The following is a 23,259-nucleotide window of genomic DNA, read 5'->3' on the forward strand; positions in this document are numbered from 1 at the left end:
GATGGTGCATGGCTTGGAGGGGAACTTCCAGGTGATGGTGTTCTCATCTATCTACTGCCCTTGTCGTCCTTCTAGATGGTAGTGGTTGTGGGTTTGGAAGGTGCTGTCAAAGGAGCCTTGGTGAATTCCTGCAGTGCATCTTGTAGATGGTACACACTGCTGCTACTGTGCATTGGAGGGAGTGAATGTTTGTGGATGTGGTACCAATCAAGCAGGATGCTTTGCCCTGGATGGTGTCAAGCTTCTCGAGTGTTGTGGGAGCTGCACTAATCCAGGCAAATTGGGAGTATCCCATCGTGCTCCTGATTAGTGCCTTATAGATGGTGGACAGGCTTTGGGGAGTCAAGGGGTGGGTTACCCGTCACACAATTCCTAGCCTCTGATCTGCTCTTGTAGCCACAGCATTTATAATGGCTAGTCCAGTTCAGTTTCTGGTCAATGGTAACTCCAGAGTGTTGACAGTGGGGGATTCTAGTGATGGACAGTGATGGTAATGCCATTGAATGTCAAGGGGCGATGGTTGGATTCTCTCTCGGAGATGGTCATTGCCTGGCACTTGTGTGGCGTGAATGTCAGCCCAAACCTGGATATTGTCCAGGTCTTGCTGCATTCGGACATGGACTGCTTCAGTATCTGAGGACTCGTGAATGGTGCTGAACATCATGCAATCATCAGTGAACATCCCCACTTCTGACCTCATAATGGAAGGAGGAATGAAGCAGCTGAAGATGGTTGGACCGAAGACAACCCAGAAGAATTCCTGCAGTGACGTCCTGGAGCTGAGATGACTGACCTCCAACAACCACAACTATCTTCCTTTGTGCTAGGTATGACTCCAACCAGTGGAGAATTTTCCCCGATTCCCATTCACTCCAGTTTTGTTAGGGCTCTTTGATGTCACACACTGTCAAATGCGGCCATGATGTCAAGGGCAGTCACTCTCACCTCACCTTGGAAGTTCAGCTCTTTTGCCCATGTTTGAACCAAGGCTGTAATAAGTTCAGGAGATGAGTGGCCCTGGCGGAATCCAAACTGGGCATCAGTGAGCAGGTTATTGCTAAGCAAGTACCGCTTGATAGCGCTGTTGATGACCTCTTCCACTACTTTACTGATAATCGAGAGTGGACTGACGGGGTGGTAATTGGTCAGGTTGGATTTGTGTACAGGACATACCTGGGCAATTTTCCACATAGCCAGGTGGATGCCAGTGTTGTAGCTGTACTGGAACAGCTTGGCTAGGGGCGTGGCAAGTTATGGAGCACAAGTCTTCAGTACTATTGCTGGAATATTGTCTGGGCCCACAGCCTTTGCAGTATCCAGTGCCTTCAGTCGTATCTTGATACCATGTGGAGTGAATCGAATTGGCTGAAGACTGGCATCTGTGATGGTGGGGACTTCCGTAGGAAGCAGAGATGGATCATCCACTCAGCGCTTCTGGCTGAAAATTGTGGCAAATGCTTCAGCCTCATCTTTTGCACCGATATGCTGGGCTCCTCTATCATTGAGGATGGGGATATTTGTGGAGCCTCCTCCAGTGAGTTGGTTAATTGTCCACCACCATTCATGACTGGACGTGGCAGAACTGCAGAGCTTAGATCTAATCTGTTGGTTATGGGATCCGTCTACCACTTGCTACTTATGCTGTTTGACACGCAAGTAATCCTGTGTTATAGCTTCATCAGATTGACACCTCATTTTTAGGTATGCCTGGTGCTGCTCTTGGCATGCCCTCCTGCACTCTTCATTGAACCAGGGTTGATCCCATGGCTTGATGGTAATGGTAGATGGGGGATACGCCAGGCCATGAGGTTACAGGTTATGTTCGAGTACAATTCTGCTGCTGTTAATGGCCCACAGTGCCTCATGGATGCCCAGTCTTGAGTTGCTAGATCTGTTCAAAATCTATCCCATTTAGCACGGTGGTAGTGCCACACAACACAATGGAGGGCATCCTCAATGTGAAGGCGGGGCTTCGTCTCCACAATGACTGTGTGGTGGTCACTCCTACTGATATTGTCATTGACAGATGCACCCATCCATGTATGTTTTTCCCTCTTGTTGTTCCCTCACCACCTGCTGCAGACCCAGTCTAGTAGCTATGTCATTTAGGACTCGGCCAGCTCGGTCAGTAGTGCTGCTACCGAACCACTCTTGGTGATGGACATCGAAATCCCCCAACTAGAGTACATTCTGCGCCCTTGCTGCCTCGCCTCATCAGCTGAGGGAGGGTGGTATGTGGTAATCAGCAGGAGGCTTCATAGGGTCCGGAGTTGATGTTGAGGGCTCCCAGAGCAACTCCCTCCCGACTGTATACCACTGTGCCGCCACCTCTGCTGGGTCTGTCCTGCTGCTGGTGACAGTGGTGTCTGGGACATTATCTGTAAGGTATGATTCTGCGAGGATGACTATGTCTGTGAGACAGCTCTCCCAATTTTGGCACTAGCCCCCAGATATTACTAAGGAGGACTTTGCAGGGTTGACAGGGCTGTAATTGCCTTTGTTGTTTTGGGTGCCTAGGTCGATGCTACGTGGGACGTCCGGTTTCATTCCTTTTTTGTGACTTTGTAGCGGCTTGTTACAACAGAGTAGCTTGCTAGGCCATTTCAGAGGGCATTTAAGAATCAACCACATTGCTGTAGTCACATGTAGGCCAGACCAGGTAAGGACAACAGATTTCCTTCCCTAAAGGGCATTCGTGAACCAGATGGGTTTGACAATGTTTCCATGGTCATCATTAGACTTTTAATTCCAGATTTTTTTTTATTGATTTCAAATTCCACCATCTGCTGTGGCAGGATTCAAACCTAGGTCCCCAGAGCATTACCCTGGGTCTCTAGATTACTAGTCCAGCAACAATACCACTGCGACATCGCCTCCCCAAACTTAATGGTATAGCACCTGACCCTGTTTGATGGCTGGCATAATGGATTTGCACTTGCATGTGGTAGGCCCAGTTTAATATGTTAGGGCACCCAAAGATGATAGTAATGCACCATTCCACGGAGCAAACAGTAGCCAAGTTCAACATTTTAAACTACTTGTAACAAATGCACAAGAAAAAGGCATGCTTTAAAGGAATCTGCTGCCTGGCCAATATTTAACTTTTAACCAACATTAAGTTTCAATCAATACTGCTAAAATACATTATCCGGCCATTCATCACTTGCCTTACTGTGGGATCTTGGCACGTGCAAACTGGCTGCCACATCTGCCTACTTGACAACAGTAAAGGACACTTCAAAATATATCAGCTTTGGAATGTTGAGAATGTGAAAAGCTCTACAAAATGATTTTTTTTAAAAAGCTATACAACATTATCTACTATCATGACCAAAATTTGCATTACACAGAATTAATTCTCCCACATTTATTGCTTGCTCATGCCATGCCTCATCAAACTTATATCTCTTTCCCTGCAAACTTATATTTTTTTCACTGCATCTCATGCATGCCAACACCTCAATAGGGCGCATCTCTAAATACAAGGTATAATTAAAAGCCAGTCACAGCATGAAGTCATAGTTAATAAAGTGAGCTGCATGAAACGTAGTCATGTATTGACACCTAGGTGGGAGCAGGTTGTGTACGTCTGTCATTGTAAATGCACTCCTTTAACTTGTACCATTTCTACAAATACAAAGTTTATAAGATTGTAATGTTTTGGGACTGTCTCTTTAACCTAGGGTAAAATGGAGTAGTGAAAGGGGTCATGTGACCTATTCCGAATCCTGGTTGCTATGGGGACAGTGAGGGCTAGAACGATTTACTGGAAGAAGGTTTAAGATGGGGAGGGAGAAGGAGGGAGAGAAAGAAGGGTTAGAGGTAAGAGACCAACTCCGGGAGAATTTAAACGAAGCTGGAAGATTCGCCTAGCTTTGGCTAGAGGGAAGGATGTCCAGGATAACCCTCACTGTGAAAGTCAGTTCCAGGATTATAAGTTCTCCAGCTGTAAAAGGAAAAAGGAAGCAAGCTATCAGAAACTGAGAATAACTTTGGACTGGTTCCTGGAAAATGAAGAGTTCTTAAGGGACAGAGTAAATAAAGTATAACTGTGGGGGGGGATTTTCAGTCTTTTAAAAGTTAAATGGTGAAACTGTTCTGTAGTGGTTAGTCAACGTTGCTTATAGTTTTGTTTGTTTTAATAAAGGTCTTGAAACTTGAAATCTTGTCGTGTGATCCTTTCAGTCAGTCAATGGAAGTTTGAATTTCTTTTAAGTTATCAGTCTCTACAAGGATTGTAACACAAGGTGGTCAATGTACATTTCCTGTGTCATGCCCAAGTGGAGTTAACATTGAACATGTGCAGCCCACTTCAGGTTCAGGTAGGCACCTCTGAAAATTTCTCCACATTTCCTCCTCTAGTTTCTTGAGGCTAAGATGTATTCCCAATGGACAACGTTGAAGCTATCAACAGAGGCTTTTCAATTCATTGCCGACTCATGCCGTACTAATCATGCTGGGCATGGGGGTTCCTGGATGGCTGGAACATCTGGTGCAAATACACCTGCAGAAAGTGAGGCCTGTTTAACTTTTAGCACAAAATGGGTGAAACACCTTCCGCCTGTTGCTGTTGAGGGGCATGGACTTCATTTGCATCGAATTAATAACCTGCAGGAGACAATGCTGGCACTCCAAGACAGCATGTTGGTTGACGAAGCATGGAATTTGGAGCCACTCAATGATCCAGGCCTTTGGATGGGGTGGGTGAGCAATGGGGAGGCAGGGTTGGGAAGGAACACATGCAAGGACACAAAGGTCCGCAGTAGGCTGAAGGAGCTTTCCTGTTCCTACCAGCCCCACAGAAAATAAATGGTCCTATCATGTTTTATGATTGGCCTTCAGAGGTCACTTCAAGTACCGTTGGTTATGCTGTTTAACATCTGTGCAAATGAGGTGATTATGTGTAGTGTATGCTCTGCAATTTTTACCTTAAAACTGCAGTTGGAATTCTACGTTTATCAAATGACACCAATTTATATGGCCTGAAACAGGCAGGCAAGCCAGTTGCCTATCTAAAGGTTCCTACCAAGTTGGTGGCAGTTGTAGCACTAATGTAAGCTGGTGACACAACACCATTTTGGGCTGCTACAACTGGTGATCACACTTAAGATCGATTCTAGTGTCTTGAGCTGCATTCACTCAAGCTGAAAGTCACCATGCTTGATGAACAGTGGGATACACTCTGTTACAAATGGAAAGCTAAGAGATTTCTTTAAGGTTTCCAAGAGGTGGTCACCCAAAGGCAGACACAATGATGGATGAAAAGGTTTCGAAGAGGGTAAGCATCCAATATGAGGAGTAGGAGGAAGAAATCACAGGGGTCTCCTGAAAGTATTGAATATTTGTTCCAAGGACTAGAACTTGGGGTGGAACAGCCTTGAGCAACACCATGGCATTGTGGAAAAAGTGGTTGCCCAAGAAGGAAGAACTGAGTTTATGAATCAGTACTAATGGGGATTCAATAGCAAGAGTTGTGAACCATGATTCTCTTAAGCGTGCATATCAGTCCCAAATGCCTCCCTGGTGTTAGGGTAAAGAACATCATGAAGTAAAAACAGAAAATGCTGGAAATATTCAGTTAGTCATATGGCATCTGTGAAGAAAGAAACAAAGTTAAACTTTTCAGGTTGATGATCTTTCGTCAGAATTGGAGAAAATTAGAGATGTAACAGATTTTAGCATGTACAAAAGCAGGGGGAGAGAGCAAGAGGGAAGATTTGTGATAAGGTGGGAGGCAGGAGAGATTAAATGACAAAAGAGATGATGGTGCATGGTGAAAGCAGATGGCAATGGGACAAGTAAAGAAATAATGGTTGGGTCTACAGGAAGTATAAATGAATAATTGCCAACAGCTTGCATCTGAAAAGCTGGGGACAGAGATTACAATCTAAAATTGTTGATCTCAGCGTTGAGTTTGGAAGACTGTAAAGTACCTGATTGAAAGATGTAGTCCTTTTCCTCAAGCTTACGTTGGATTTCAGTGGAATAACAAAGGAGGCCGAGGACAGAAACACTAGAGTGGGAATGGGGCAGGGAATTAAGGAACAGAATGCACTGGGTGCAGAAGCTCTTGGAAAGGAGGAGAAATCAGGTGAAAGCTATAGTCCATGTCAAACTAACCACAAACTGGATTAATGTCCTAAGAAAAATGTTCCAGGCGTTAGAAAGCAGATTAAGAAATACAACCACAAAGATAATAATGCCAGGATTACAACTTTAGCCACATACCAGACAGTGCCGAGACAGTTGGGTTAGAGAGGCAAATGCATGCATACTTTTTATAGCACATAGCTTAGGCTGACACTCCAGTTCAATTCTGAGACGGTGCTGCACTGTCAGAGATGCTGTCTCTTGAATAAGACATTAAACAAAGTGTTTACCTGTCCTCTCCAGGCAGAGATCAAGGCCCAGGGCACCACCTGAAGATTAACAGGTTGGGTGATGTCCTATTTACAACGTATCCCTCAATCAACATTGCAAAAATGTTTAATTTGTCATTTAACAGATTGGCGTATGTGGAACCTTGCTATAAACAAATTGGCCCTTGCATTTCCTTATGCTGCAACAGTGATGACACTTAGACAGTACTTAATTGGCTGTAAAGTGCTTTGGGACATCCTGGGGTTGTGTAAGACCCTACATAAATGCAAGCATTTCTTCTGTGAATGTTACAAGTCATTTAAAATGCTGAAGGTAATTTTGTTTGTGACTACTTCAAGTGGTGCAAATATTTAATGGTTCAGTTTGACATGCTTCACAATAGGCACATTATATTATTATTTACCTGGTAGTAGAAAGGTCAAGATGTTGTTTCACCTCCAATAGGACCTCTCGAAAGAATTCTAGTCGCTTGTTTTCAAACTGCTGACACTGCTCGAAGACTTGCTCCATGTTTTCGATATATTGTGGTGTGGACTTATTCAGTTCATCTAGATTTTTCTCATATTTTTCCTTCGTCTGAAAGTGAAAAAACCTTTCGTGAAATCCATATCAGAAGATGTGCCATACTCCAATTAGTATGATTCGTGAAACATATAAGCAGGACTCAAAGTGCTAGCTAACCTGCAATATTCTTACAGGCAACAATTCATTTCTATTGTAATAAACAAAACCTTTTCTTTTAAAACAGTATTTGTATGCAGCATTTAACATCGCAGATGAAAGAGAATGGCTGACAATCTTCAATTCCTAAATAGAATCAGGCAATCTTGCAGGTCTGTTTAGCAGTTACTCTTGCCAATGTTATCACAGGCAGGTATGTTTGTAACAGGGAGATTCATAAGGACAGAATTTCTAAGGAGAAAGAAGTACATTATTTCTTTTGCTACCTGATGCAGCCCAGGTTAGGACTGCTGAAACAGTCTTACGAACGTACGAATTAGGAGCAGGAGTAAGCCTGTCCCGCCATTCACAGGATCACGGCTGATCTGATTTCAACCTCAACTCCACATTCTCACCCACCCCCAATAATCTTTCACCCCCTTGCTATTAAGAATCTATCTCTGCCTCAAAAAATATTCAAGGACTCTGCTTCCACTGCCTTTTGAGGAAGAGAGTTCCAAAGACTCACGATCCTCAGAGAAAAAATTTCTCCTCATCTCTGTCCTAAATGGGCGACCCCATATTTCTAAACAGTGAACCCTAGTAAGAGATTCTCCCACAAGAGGAAACATCCTCTCCACGTTGACCCTGTCAAGACCCCTCAGGATCTTACAGGTTTCATTCAAGTCCTCTAAACTCAAGTGGATACAAGCCTAGCCTGTCCAACCTTTCCTCATAAGACAACCTGCCTATTCCAAGCATTAGGTTAGTAAAGCTCTCTGAACTGCTTCCAACGCATTTACATCCTTCCTTAAATGAGACCAATACCGTACACCGTACTCCAGATATGGCCTCATCAATGCCCTGTACAACTGAAGCATAACCTCCCTACTTTTGTATTCAATTCCCCTCGCAATAAATGATAACATTCTATTAACTTTCGTAATTACTTGCTGTACCTGCATACTAGCCTTTTGCGATTCATGCACTAGGACACCCAGATCCCTCTACATCTCAGAGTTCTGCAATCTCTCACCATTTAGATAATATGCTTCTTTTTATTTTTCCTGCCAAAATGGACAACTTCACACGTTCCCACATTATAATCCATTTGCCAGGTCTTTACCCACTCACTTAACCTATCGATATTGCTTTGTAGCCTCCTTGTGTCCTCTTCACATCTTACTATCCTACCTATCTTCCTGTCATTAGCAAATTTAGCAACCATACCTTCGGTCCCTTCATCCAAGTCACATATAAAAATTGTAAAAAGTTGGGGCCCCAGCACTGATCCCTGTGGCACAGCACTCGTTACATCTTGCCAACTAGAATAAGACCAATTTTATGCCTACCCTCTGTTTATTGTTCTATCCATGCCAATATGTTACCGCTCTACAACATGGGCTTTTATTTTTTGCAATAACCTTTGATGTAGCGCCTTATCAAATGCCTTCTGGAAATCTAAACACAGTACATTCACCGGTTCGCCTTTATCCACAGCATATGCTACTTCTTCAAAGAACTCATTAAATTGGTTAAACATGATTTCCCTTTCACAAAATCACATTGACTTTGCCTGATTACCCTGAAATTTTCCATGTGCCCTGCTTTAACATCTTTAATAATAGCTTCTAACATTTGCCCTATGACAGATGTTAAGCTAACTGGCCTGTAGCTTTCTGTCTCCCTCCCCTTTTGAATAAAGGAGTTACATTATCTATTTTCCAATCTAATGGAACCTTCCCCGAATCTAGCGAATTTTGGAAAATTAAAACCAACACATCAACTATTTCACTAGCCACTATTTTCAAAACCCTAGGATGAAGTCCATCTGGACCTGGAGACTTGTCAGCCTGCAGCTCCAACAATTTGTTCAGTACCCACTTCCCTGGTAATTGCAATTTTCCCCCGAGTTCCTCCTTTCCTTCCATTTCCTGATTTACAGCTATTTCTGGGATGTTACTTGTATCGTCTATAGTGAGGACAGATGCAAAATGCTTGTTTAATTCATCTGCCAGCTCCTTATTTTTCATTATTAATTCCCCAGAGTCACTTTCTATAGGACCAATGCTCACTTTGTTAACTATTTTTTAATAAAAAATATTTATAGAAACTCTTACTATCTGCCTTAACGTTTGTAGCTAGCTTTCTCTCTTACTCTAGTTTTTCCTTCCTTATCAATCGTTTGGTCATTCTTTGCTGCTTTTTAAATTCTGCCCAATCTTCTCACTGCCAGCTATTTTCATGCAATTACATGCTTTTTCTTTAAATTTCATACTATCTTTAACTTTAAGTTAACCACGAATGGTGGGTCCTTCCCTTAGAATTTTTCTCTCTCGTTTAAATGTTTATATTCTCTGTATTCTGAAATATCCCCTTAAATGTCCGCCACTGCAACTCTAGTGACCTATTCCATAGCCACCATGCCAGTTCTCTTTAGCCAGGTCTGTTTTCATGCCGTCATAATTGGCCTTATTTAAGTTTAAAATACTAGTCTCAGACACACTCTTCTCTCCCTCAAAATTCAATCATATTATGGTCACTGTTATCTAAAGGCGCCTTCAATATGAGTTAATTAATTAAAATGATCACGTTACACAATACCAGGTCTAGGATAACCTGCTTTTGGTTGGCACCAGAACTTGCTGTTCTAAGAAACTATCCGGAAAACATTCTAGGAATTCCTCATCTAGGCTACTTTAGATTAAAATCCCTTAAGATTATCGCCATACCTTTCTGACAAGCTCCCATTATTTCTTCCTTTATACCCCATCCTATTGTATGGTTACTGTTAGCAGGCCTGTACACCTCTCCCACAAGTGACTTGTCTTTATCATTTCTCATCCCTACCCAAAGGGCCTTTACATCCTGGTTTCCTGAACTTAGGACATCCCTCTCTATTGTGCTAATTAATTCTTTAATTAGCGGATCCAGCCCTCCACCTTTTCCTAGCTTCCTGTCCTTCTGAAATGTCATGTACTCTTCAATATTCAAATCCCATTCTATGTTATCCTGCAGCCATGTCTCTGTAATGGTTATCAGATCATACTTATTTCTATTAGCGTTATTAGTTGTGTTTTATTTCGAATGCTACGTGCATTCAGATATAGAGCCTTTAGTTTTGTCCTTTTATTATTTTTGTATTCTCTTGCCTTATCTGCTAATTTACACTTAAGATTTATACACCCTGTACTCTCTGTCCCCTTCCTGTCGTGGTCTGTTTATCATTTCCCACAGCAACGCCTTTTTCCCTTGCCTTGTCTCTACTCTTTGATTTGCCACATCTTCCAAATTTGATCCCTTGCCCCCATTATTTAGTTTAAAACCCTCTCTACTTCCCTAGTTAGGCGGCTCACTAGAATATCGGCCCCAGCACAGTTGAGGTGTAGACCATCCCAACGGTACAGCCCGCCACTTTCCCCAGTACTGGTGCCTGTACCCCATGAACCAGAACCCACTTCTCCCACACCACTTTGAGCCACGCATTCATCTCTCTAGTTTTATGTACCCTATGCCGATTTGCATGTAGCTCAGGTAATAATCCAGAGATTATTCTTTTCAGACATTCAGCTTTTTAATATAGTGCCTAGCTCCTCATACTCTCTATACAGAACCTCTTTCCTAGTTTTACCTACGTCGTTGGTACCGACATGGACCACGACAACTGGATCTTTCACCTCCTGCTGCAAGTTCCTCTCCAGCCTGAGCAGATGTCCTGAACCCTGGTGCTGGACAGGCAACACAGCCGACTGGGCTCTCACTCTTTTCTGCAGAGAACAGTGTCAATCCCCCTCACTATACTATCCTCTACTACCACTACATTTCCTTTTGTTCCTCCCACTTGAAGGCTTCCTGTACCATGATGCCATGGTCAGTTTGATCATCCAAGCTGCAGCCCCTGCTCTCATCCAAATAAAGTGAAAGAACCCCAAATCTAAAAGACAATTTTGCAAAGGCTGAGGCTCCTGCATTCCTGCCTTCTGGGTCCTCTTACCTGCCTCACATTTGCACCCTTCTGCCCCTGACTACTAACCAAATCAGAAGACCCTCTTCTAAGGGTCCGCTGGGACTGTATGTTTCTCACTGATTCAAAGTTTCTCAATTCTAATTTCTTTGCTTGCATTCATATTTACTCTCTGCACAGGTGTTGGGAGACTCAGAGATGAGAGGGTTCCAATACAGAAAATTAGTGGCCAATTAGTGACTGCCTCTTGGTACAAAGCATCCAGGTAATTTTCCCTCTCCCTGATGTTTCACAGTGTCTGCAGCTAGGCCTCCAGCTCAATGGCTATGAGCCAAAGCTCCTCAAGCCTCAAACACTTAGTGCAGACATGTTTGCTCTGGATCACACTAACATCCAGGAGCTCCCACATACTGCAGCCTTGACACATCACCTGCTCTGCCATCCTTAACATGGTTTAATTAATCACTTAATTATATTATAGATTTTTAAAAAATTAACCTTACCACCAGTTTGCATACTATTTTAAAACTTAGGACTCGAATAGACCTTAACCGCTCAACTGATACTCACCAAACAGTTAGCTTCTTTCCCTGTACTGGAGTAAGAAACTATTCCTACAGTATGAAAAAATTAGAAAAAGCGAAAGGAAAGGAACACCTCCTCACTGAACTCCCCCACTCACCAACTCCCAAGAATGCACTCAGTTCCAAAGCTACATTCATTTGTTATTAGACACTGAAATACCAGAGCCTCAATACACTCTGTACCTTTGCTTTCTCCAATGTGAAGGAGTTATGGTTCATCTGTTGGGTGGGCGGGGGTTATTAGGTAGAATAAGCAGGGGGTTTCTTGGGCCTTGCTTGACCTGAAACCATGAGGCTTCATGGGGTTTAAGATCAAGTTTGAGGATGCTCAGAGCTAAGCCTGCCTGACTGACTATATGGCCAGGGTTTTCCAGCCCAGCCTTCAGCAGGCTTCATCGCGGGCGGAATGGGAAAATATGGAGAGCCATTAAAAGTCAACAGCTGTCCAAATTTTCCCATCCCGCCTGCAACAAAGATTGTTGATGGTGGGACCGGAAATTCTCGGCCTACATTATTGTTCCCCCACTCTAGAACTGTTAGGGATGGTAGCTTTCCTTCCCCGTAGGAAATTATGAACTAGTTGAGTTTGTAAACTCTGATGGTCATTTCTCTTGGTGCTAGCCCATGAACTACTAGATTTAGTGAATTCAATTTCACAACATATGGATTAATGTCTGTGTAAGAAAAATAATGTGCACAGAATGTAGGAAGAGAATGTAAGTTCTTATTACATTCATTTGTGCACTATTTTTCAAAGGACACCAGTGCCTAGATGTTACTGAAGAGAATGTCACTGAGTTGGCTGGAGTGGGACTGTATGTTTCTCAATGATTCAATGTTTCTCAATTCTAATTTATATGCTTGTATTCATACTTACTCTCTTCACAGGTTTTGGGAGACTCGGAGATGAGAGGGCTCCAATACAGAAAGGTCTGATAATTAGTGGCCAAAAACAAAAAGGTCTGAAAATTTTTTGTAACAAGGAATCATATAATTGTAACACATTTTATGATCCGTGGTGGATGCTAATGCTTCAAGGCCACTTCAAATAGAATTACTAGACTTCGCGTGGGTAGAAACATTAGTTTTCCCTTTGTTTACCTTCTATTATCATCAAGACTGTGGACCGATGCATTTGAATCAAATCACCAAAGTGATTTCAGCATTCAATGTAATTAGTGCATGCAATTCAGGTTGAAGTCCATACTAACAACTGAACATAAACTTGCTGGATTATGTACATGTAAAGTGAAACAAAGGGCTACGACAGTGCTTCGCAAACTATTTTCCAATGTGACCCATTTTAACTCAGCAGCACCTTCTGAAGGGTAATTAGTGATGGGCAGCAAATGGGACACCCGCATCCTACGAAAGTCAATATTAAAAAATTCTTGAAAACTAACATGATCCTAGAGACCGGCAAAACAGCTATAAAGCATCTTAGTAACACTCAGTATATAATTAAAGTTTGTGTATTATAGATCAACATATATAATATGAAAATCTGTGTTTTTAAAGTACTTTGTAAAAATATTACCTTTATATACTCAAGTAGATTTCAGCCTAGTTCCTTACATTCCCTGGTGACAGAACATACAATGAACGAGACTCGGGTTCCACTGCTCCTGCCTGCTGAGACCTGGGACCCACCAAGTGGCTAGTAGCAGAGTGCGTCCGCCTGGTGGGATGAGTGGTGACATCCCCAAGCCTGCTCCCTGTCTCGTTACTTATGGTGATTTTCCAGACTTGGAGATTCTCTCCTCCTGGCTCATGTTGGGGGTGCCGGTGGCTTTTAAGGGGTGGGGGGGGGGGGGGGGGGGGGGGGCAGAAAGAAAATCAAAAGGGCAGTATTCCATTAGCCGAAAGTCAAGAATTCTGCCAAATGGTGGAAATTTCTCATCCCTGGAGACTCAGCCCAGCAGGGGTAGCATTCCTGCTTTCCCCTCAGAGGTTTACGCTATCATTTGAGTGTATGTTAAAAGCAAAAAAAATTGTTGTGCAATTCTGCATATCCATCCATTACACGAAAATATGATCTATGAAACCCAAGTGATTGTGCATTCTAATGTGTTAGCCATTTTGTCACCTTGGGATAGTTTCAGAATACATAAAATAGTACAATATAATAAAATTACCTTTTGAACATCCTGCTTAGATTTTTCTACTTTATCTTGCACTTTCTTCAATTGTTCTGGATTTACATTTGAATCAGCTTTGCTGTTTGATTCCCTGGATATTGCTATTTTCTCTTCTTTACAAGCTACATGATAGGCCTTCTTGGCAGCTTCCACCTCAAAAAATCAAAAACAAAAGTTGTTTGGTTAATTATCAATTAAACTTTCCTTTCTTAAAAAAACTGGAAAGATGCAGCTCCTGAATTGCCACGTGTAAAAGATTAGCCATAAAAGGACATATTTGGCAAAAATTAGGTCATAAATTGTAGCAAAAATTTTATGTAGCATAAAATGTCTGGCAACAAATAAAACTGTATGACAATTACTCTTAATTACTCAGATTTGTTTTTATGGAATTCTTGAACAGTTTTCCTTTAATAGCAAGTTATCAGAATTACATAGGATTTGCAGTACAGAAATAAGGGTTTCCCCTCATTCTATTTACTTCATCTCACCCTAAGACAACACATCCTTTTTCGGTTTGTGAAATGTCCCCTTTTTTCCTTCATTTTAGAATGCATCCATACTATAAACTGCAGTTTGATGCAAAGTGGTTTCTCTTTGCACTGATATTGCAGTTAAAGTGTAATTTAAAGTCAGGGCCAAATCTGACATTGGAGGTGCAGCAAGTGTCTTTCTGTTTCCTTTCAGAGTCAGTTTATACCTTGGTGTAAGCGGATTCAACTTTGTGCCAATCTCAATCTTAAACTTATAGAGCATGATTGTACAATACACCTGCACCTCTTCTGGTCAAAAGATTGGACAAAAATCTTGCTAGTAGTTCTCTGCTAGAACGTGTCATCTGGAGGTAAATCACATAATTCTTCCTCATTCTGTGGCCAAATTGGAGAAGATCGATCTTTGGTTTTCCCCTCCTTTTTTTGGCCTTCATTTAGAACCTAGAAATCCACTTCAAATGTGTTGCTCAGAATGTATTTGAAAAGATTTGTGTAATGCTAATCACAGTCTAGACCTGACAGATCATTTGTTACTCCCTACCTCCTTCAATTTCTTGGCCCAGGGTTTCTGTGCTTTACGGAATCCATCCTCTGCCTCCTTTGTTTCTTTGAAGTTTGCCATCATTTGCTTGTGGTAGGCCTCCTTCTGCCAATTCTTGACTTTTTCAAAGTCTTCATTCATCAATGCAGACTTGACCTCTAGGTGCAGCTCACTGACCTTTTCTGCCTCAGTCATTAACGATATCCATGCTTTCTCTAAAGTTCCATACTGTGGTCCTGCAAAGATCACAAGTCAACAGATATAAAAGTTCAAGCGCTTGTATGAATTATATTGGCTATTCTAAGCAATTCCCAAAGTATTACATTTTCCACATTTAGCTTAACTTCAATTTTACTGAATGCAAAACTATATTTCTATTAGTGAATGCAAAGAGTCTGGATGATTTGAACAGAAAGGACAAGAATGTAATATGGGTAAGGGTCAATTGTACTTAGGCCTCTAGTTTATCATAGGGTGACAAAAGAAGAAATGGAGTTCATGACATCGGAAGTGCAGCCCCAACATGTTATTTATTGCAAAGGATTTTTTAATAAACTATGTAAAATTGTATCTGCTTACATGAGCCTACTGGTTTAGGAATCAGGAGCTCTCATTGTATTATGCAGTTCAACCGTTATTCTCTATCCTGAGTACCAATCCTTGGCGTCAACTGTTTTAAAAGTTAGAACTGGGTAAGACTTGACCAAGAAAAGAGACAGACAACTTGCATTGTCATCTCAAGATTTGAGGCTTGGGAGCAAGTCAGATTAATTAGTACATAATTTGAAATGAAAACTGACAAATTATCTCAAATGATACTAATTCAGCTCCACAAAATTTCACCTTGCAAATGGTATCAAAATATCAATTTGACAGCTTTCATTTTTGGAACATAAATACCAATAACTACAACAAGCTATTTTCTTTACCCTCAGCAAAGTTGGTGGTGTTTAAATTACAATGTGATATTTGTCGCAAGTTTTGAGAGGGCTTTAAAAGATCCCTACTTTCATGCACATGACATGCATTGGTGATGATGTAGGTGGCCAAACTCCACAGCTTCTGTCAATGGCACTCTGAACCAGTAGTTGCATGTCAGAGGTCAGAGACAACTTTCCAAGTTTCACTTCCTATTTTAAAGGTTAAAAACTCTAATTCATGAGGAGGAAATCAAACTTACATAATACAATGCTATTGTACAGCATATGTGCTGTATTATACAGCATATGCGCCAGTGCACTGTGATACTCTATTACCCGCTTCAGTATTATATTGCTACTGTAAAAAACAAACAAGCTGTTTATCACAAAACTGATTCTATTTACACCAAACAATTAATGCTTGTGGCTGATTTCACTGAGTGAGATTCCAAGTCAGTAGTGTGGCTGAATTTACCCTAATAATATAAGGTTTCATTCATCTAAATAGTATGTCTTAATAATAGGAAATTAATGCATGTTGCGATGCAACTTTTTAAAAAAAATTGCCTTTTTCCAAGACTTATACACAAAGAAAGCTTTAACCATAACATTTTGTTAGGGACATAATTATTAATATACTTAAACACATACAGCACAGAGGTGTTTTATTGTAGAGAAAGACCACAGTAATATTTCATCATACTGTCATATGTATTAACAACTATATCTTGGTGGACGATGCAATATAACTCCCTCATTCAAACAAATATGTTTATGGTGAAATAATATATAGAAGTACAAATTGGCTTCCTTCATTTACATTTGCTTTTGGTTTAAAAAAAAGCAGTAGCTAACCCATTGGGAACCATATACTGTAATGTTCTATGTCCTAAAGGCAACGAATAGAGTTGGTACATTATCACAGATTCAGTCAGCAGTTGTAATCAATTAGTGCTGGACTGAACTGCTGGATTAATTGATAATGCACTTTACAGAGTTAAAAACTGTGAGCAGAACTCACTCAGACATTTTTAAGCTTGATCCATTTAAAACAAAAACAGAAAATACTAGAAACACCCTGGTCAGGCAGCAACCGTTGAGAGCACACAAATCAGTTGACATTTGATGTAAAATTTTTCCTCAGACACTTTTGAAGAAGGATTTATATCTCAAACATGAACTGACTTATGTTTTGTCATCAGATGCTCCAAGATTTCAGATTCCCAGCTGCAGCATTTTGTCTTTTGTTCATGGTGGCCCACTTAATTTTCCAATGAGTTTAGGTATTAAGCTTTCATTCAGTAAAGTTTTCTGCAAAGCAAAAATGATTAATGGTGAAGGGAAGCATTAATTTTGCTATTTAATTTATATTTTTTTATATTACAATTTAAAGTCTATTTGAAGATTTTTTTTTCAAAAATTTTTTTTTTTGGGATTCTATCAGTGAGAAAATTTTTAGGGCCCTTTAGAAAATTTTAAAATCAGGCTTAAAGGTGGCCAATGCTGCATAAGGGAACAGGATCTGGAAAAAAATCCCACCCCAATAACATCAATAATCACTGATAAATACCTCTAATCAATCCATTAATGACATCAATTATTTGAATATCTGATGTTTGCCATCACTAAGTACCTCAGCAATTCTGAGAAAAAGGTTTGATATTAGGATCCCAGCTCCTAAGATATTGGAAACTACTGAAATTATGGCATATTAAGACTATATTTTAATTCCCCATGGTCCTGAATGTATTCCTTCACATGTTTCTTATACTCTGTTCCAAATCTCTGTGGAAGTGATTTTAATATGAGAGACCCTCCTTCAATGACTTGTGCATGGCATGTCGGGAACTTTTTTTTTTAAAAAAGATAATTCGACAGTAACTTTGCAAGGAATTAAATAAATACTAAAGGGGAAGATTGCAGGGCTATGAGGAAAGAGAAGGGGGAAATGGAACTAACTAGATAGCTCTTTTAAGAGCTGAAAAAGACATGATTGGCCAAACAGCCTCCTTCTGAGCTATAATATTCTAAGATTCGAAGCCAGCATGCATCCTTCTCCTTGTCAAATTAATCAGTTACAGTGTACATGGATTTAAGAGTATTTATTTGCATACCACTTACATTGTGCATTACACCGAAGCATGAAAGCTTAGATTAACTTAAAAATTGGCAAAGCAAGACAACACATGACTGATACTTAATATTAACCAAAACGGAATTATCTTTCATTAAAACTGTCTGAGTTCATCAACTCCAGGCTCATCGCTGTCAACAAAAAGTACTTGGGGTTTTCCTACAAAACTGTGGATGAGAAAGATGTATACAAATGCAAGATCTTTCTTTTTAATAATTGTAAAGATTGTGAATCCTCAAATTTGCTGAAAAGTACCATTCTAACCCACTGTAGGACACTTTTATACAAATCATAGTGTATGATGATCAACAAGCCTTGAAACAGATGTATTGTGTAAAAACAAAGTTGTGATGTTACCATGCATGCAACGAACAGGAGGGGTGGACTGTGGAACATCGCGTTTGGAGAAGGCATTGGGCTAAAGAACTTACAAGAGCTATAGGCGTGGTAACGAGTTGAAACTTGCAATGACTGGGCTGATCGGATCAGTGTTGAGACAAAGATAATGGAAGGTGCAATCAGTAGAGAATGGCCTGCGATGGACAATGGAATGATTGAAAGCCAAACAGATAAGCTGAAATTGACTTTTGGGCGAATATGGTCAGAGACAGCAAGCATGCTGACATCATGGTAGCTGGAATGTAGCCAAGAATTTTAAAGGTCGGAGCAGGATATGATCTGTATTGCAGTCGGGAAGGAGTGACCTGGTCAGTCACTGGAAGATATGCAACTGGTCAGTGGATCGACCACCCAGAGTGAGCCCTAGCAGCAGGGATACCAAGCAAATAATAATTATTGTTTTCTATAACTTGAAAATAAGGTTTAGTAATGGCTCCACCAGATGTAAGTGGAAATAATACTCTCCGTGTCTGTCGTTATTCTAAGAGGTCCAACTCAAAGTATTGATTCCTAAACTATCCTTCACTAAATACTTCCATAAGCTGAGAAAGAGAACTGACAGGGAACTGAATCTGTATTACTTCATTGGGAAATTGCACAGGTTAGGTTAGAGCACAATCAGACAGCGTGATAGAAGGCAATTGTTGCTTTTTCTTCTTTCCATTAAAATAATGCATTTAAGAGTAGTAATCTGATACGGTTCTATTAGTACAGCTGAAAATGGGTTGGATCACTAAAAAAAAGAGTATCTTGAATAAAGATGTCCAGTCCTCCAACTGTGAGAAACCGGATTTTGAAGATCACTGAAAGTGACTCAAAACAATTTGAGAAGCTTTCTGACCTAGTGCAATTGGTGAAATCTGCCAATTTCAACCTTTGGCATAGCCAGTTTGTGGGCAGGATCTGATTCAGGCAAATTGAATCTTGAACCAGTGTAAAAGATTATAGAAAACAGAAAAGTTTAAAAATCTTCAATATTTTGCACTGTTTCGACTGATTCCACATGGATAACACTGAACGCAGTAACATAAGTGAGCTTCAAATAATAAATTTGACAAACCAAGAAATATGTAATATATAGCTTTAATTGACAATAAAGCCTTTTGAGAATCTTTTGATATGGATAATCATAGGGCAAAAACTCAACCTTTACCTTTCTCTATCTGCTGTTTCCACTTTTTGGCCCATTCTGTAAGTTGTTGAGCATAATTCTTCTCTATCCGAGCACGGTCATGGAGGCAAGTCATGAGCTCACTACAGAGTCTGTGGCCATCATCAAAGCGTTTTACTGTGCGCTTATAGTTTCCAACCTATACATACCAAGGAAAGACAGATTAATAGTGCTTAATGAAAATTATGTACTTGTTTGCTAGCTGCAAGGAAACGAAACAGCCAACTCCATCAAGTTAGCACAAAGTGTAAGAAGCTTTGGTTCAGTAGTAATTAGGATCATGCCTACCCCACAGCACCACCACAACACCACACAGTGCAATAAGAGTGAGTGCTGCATTGTTGCATGCACTGTCTGTTGGATGAGACATTAAACTAAGGCCCCAGTTTGCCTTCTCAAGTGGACATTATAGATTCAATGACACTATGTTGAAGAAGTGTAGGGAGGACTTCTCCCGGGTTGTCCAGCCAATATTTAACTCAATCAGCATCATTAAAATAAAACAGATTATCCAATCTTTGTCTCACTGCTGTTTATGGAACTTTGTTGTACTCAAATTAGCTGCTGTTCATTGAATAGTGCCATGGGATCTTTTATGTGAGACGGTAGCCAAGGTTCAACGGCTTATCTGAAAGGCTGATTGCCATGCTGGTTTGATTCTAAATATCTACTTCATTTTAAGATATATGCCAAAAAAGGGTTTTTAAACCAGCCAATAGTGCAATACAGTTAACTACGTGATTAGAAGAAATAAACATGGCAGAAATATTATTTATTACATAAACAATGGTCAAATTCTGCTTTTATCATTCATATTTTATATGAATGCTGTGGATTTGTATTGAACAAATACTATTTTCTAGAGTATTCTGATGCAATTTTTTGGTTTGATGGATGCTTTTAACTTAATTAAGGAGAATATTACAATGATGTACAGAGATGATGTCCTAGAGTGGTTAAAATGTATTTGTTTGGAGTCAAGAGACAGTAGAGGTACCATTACACTGCTGGGCGTATTTTATAGACCACCAACTAATGGGAAGGATATAAAAGAGCACATTTGCAGGGAAATTACAGAGAAGTGCAAAAACTATGTTATAGTGATAATGGGGGATTTATAAACTGGGATAGTAATCATGTAAAGGGCAGAGAGACAGCAGGGTTTCTGAAATGTGTTCAGGAGAATGTTCTAGAATTCTCTGGCCCAATGAGGAAACAGCATTGCTGAATCAAGCGTCTGTCAGAGAACAATAAGGTAACAGTGATCATAGAATCATAAGGTTTAGGTTAGCTGCAGAAAAGCACAAGCAGCAATCTAGAATAAAAGTACATCATTGGAAGAGGGACAATTTCAATGGGGTGAGAACAGATATAAACCAGTTAAACTGGAATCAAAGATAGGCAGGCAAACTGGAATTGAACAATGACTTTCTTTTAAAGAGAAGATAGTTCAGAAAAGACAAGGTGCATTTCTACAGGGGTGGAGGGTGGGGGGTTGGGGAATGGAAGAGTAAGGCAAGCAAAGCCAGAGCTCCCTGGAGGATGAAAGAGATAGAAAAGTAAGATAAAACAGTAAAAGTGTGCATATGACAGATGTCAGGTAGCTAATGCAAGTGAGAACCAGCTTTCATACATAAAGTCCAGAGGGAAAGTGAAATAGGAAATAAGAGAAGCAAAGAGAGTATGAGAAGAGGTTGGCGACTAACATAAAAGGGAATATAAAAGTCTTCTGTTGGCATATAAATAATGAAAAGTTGATGAGGAGTGGAGCTCAATTAGGAACTAAAAAGGGGATTTATGCATGGTGGCAAGCAGCATGGCTGAGGTACTATATGAGTATTTGCATCTGTCTATCAAGGAAGAGGATGCTACTGAAGCCATAGTAAAAAGGTAATTGAGACTCTGGAAGGGCTAAGCATTGATAATGGGAAGGTATTAGAAAGGCTGGCTGTACTTAAAGTTGATAAGTCACCAGGATCAGATGGGATGCAACTGAAGATACTGAGGGAGGTAAGGGAGAAAATTGCTGAGGTACTGGCCATAATCTCCCAAACTTCCTTAGATACAGGAGTGGTGCCAGATGATTGAAGAATTGCAGATGTTACGCCCTTGTTCGAAAAAAGGTGATAGAATTAACCTAGCAACTACAGGCCAGTCACAGTTTAACCTTGGTGGTAGGAAAGCTTTTAGAAAAAATTATCAGAGATAATATTAAGATAATATCACTTGGACAAACATGGATTAATTAAGGAAAGCCAGAATGGATTTGTTAAAGGTAAATTGTATTTAACTAACAAGATTGAATTTTTTGATGAGGTAACAGCAAGGGCTGATTAGAGTATTACGGTTGATGTGGTGCACATGGACTTACAAAAAGCATTTGATAGAGTGCCACATAATAGCCCTGCCAGCAAAGTTGAAACCCATGGAATAAAAGGGACAGTGGCAGCATGGATACAAAGTTGGATGAATAACAAGAAACAAAGATTACTGGTAAACAGTTGTTTTTCACACTGGAGGAAGGTGGGGATCTCCAGGGGTCAATAAATACTAGGACCACTGCTATTCTTGATTTACTTAATGACTAGACTGGTTGTGCAGGGAACAATTTAAAACTTGGATGTATTACGAGCTGAGGAGGATAGCAATAGACTTCAAGAGGACATAGACAGGTTGATGGAATGGGCAGACATGTAGTAGATGAAATTTAATTTTGGTGGGAAGAACGAGGAGAGATAATATAAATAAAGGGAGCAAATCTAAAGTGGAGGGGCAGGAACAGAGACACCTGGGATGTTTGTACATAAATTGTTGAAGGTGGTAGGAGAGGTTTAAAAGACATTTGGAATCCTGGATTTTATGAATAGATGCATAGGGTACAAAAGCAAGTAAGTTATGAAGAACATTTACGAAACACTGTTGGCCTCACCGCAGTACTATGCCCAATTCTGGACATCATGCTTTAAGAAGGACATGAAAGCTTTGACGAGGGTGCATAAAGAGTTACAAGAATGCTTTCAGTGATGAGGGGCTTCAGTTACTTGGGTAGGTTGGAGAAGCTTGGGTTGATCTCCTTAGAGAAGGTGGAGAGGAGATTTGTTAGAGCTAATTAAATTCATGAAGGATCTAGGCAGAGTGAATAGAGAGAAACTGCTTCCACTGACGGAAGGGCCGAGAACCAGAGGACACCAACGTATGGTGAATGGCAAAGAACCAATGGCGACAAGAGGAAACAGGTTTTGTGCAGGAAGTGGTTCGGATATAGAATGCCCTACCTGAGAGGACGGTGGAGGCAAATTCAATCACGGCTTTTAAAAGGGAATTGGATAAGCACCTGAAGTGAAAGAAATTTGTGCAGTGCTATGGGAAAATGGTGGGAGAGTGGGACTAGCTGAATTGCTCTTGCAGAGATGGCAGGCATACGCTGGGCTGAATCGACATCCAGCTTTGTAACTATTCTATGATTCTGTAAAAACGAGCTTTCAAAATATTTTGGTGCATTAAAGGTGATGAGCTATGGCAAATACGACGAACACTACTAATGCAGCCATTTCAACTTACTTTAGTCTTGCTTAACTGTCATCATGGCTGATGAATTGCTTTCTTTGCAGGATGTGAAGGAAGGATAAGATCATTTAACAAAAAATGAAGGATTAAGATGAGCAATTCACCTCAGCCAATGCAACACCTCATTGGCATTGAGTCACACAGGCTATGAGATTCCAGATTTGATCTCCATTCTATGTTGAATTAGCTAGTCCCAGCTAATGCAGCAAAATGCGCATTGCAACTATTCTCCCTATTCCTGGGAAATGAGAGGGGAAGGTAATTAGTTAGAGTAATTATTCTGGATTGCCAACCAGTGACTTGTAC

At 40.5% G+C, this 23,259-nt stretch overlaps 1 protein-coding gene across 9 annotated transcripts in view; it reads right to left on the reverse strand.

The window, feature by feature from the left end:
- Positions 1-23,259, reverse strand: part of LOC144696662 (protein kinase C and casein kinase substrate in neurons protein 2-like) — a 123,493-nt gene that overhangs the window by 28,580 nt on the left and 71,654 nt on the right. For all 9 annotated transcript variants that reach the window (XM_078568228.1, XM_078568227.1, XM_078568226.1 and 6 more), the window contains 4 exons: positions 19,369-19,525; positions 14,763-14,998; positions 13,725-13,880; positions 6,785-6,957 (listed from right to left, as the gene is read on the reverse strand). In XM_078568228.1, coding sequence (XP_078424354.1) covers positions 6,785-6,957; positions 13,725-13,880; positions 14,763-14,998; positions 19,369-19,525 — 722 coding nt within the window. The remainder of the gene's footprint in view (positions 1-6,784; positions 6,958-13,724; positions 13,881-14,762; positions 14,999-19,368; positions 19,526-23,259) is intronic.

This window comes from Cetorhinus maximus, chromosome 22 (genome assembly GCF_964194155.1).
Source record: "Cetorhinus maximus chromosome 22, sCetMax3.hap1.1, whole genome shotgun sequence".
In the NCBI taxonomy this organism is placed as follows: domain Eukaryota; kingdom Metazoa; phylum Chordata; class Chondrichthyes; order Lamniformes; family Cetorhinidae; genus Cetorhinus; species Cetorhinus maximus.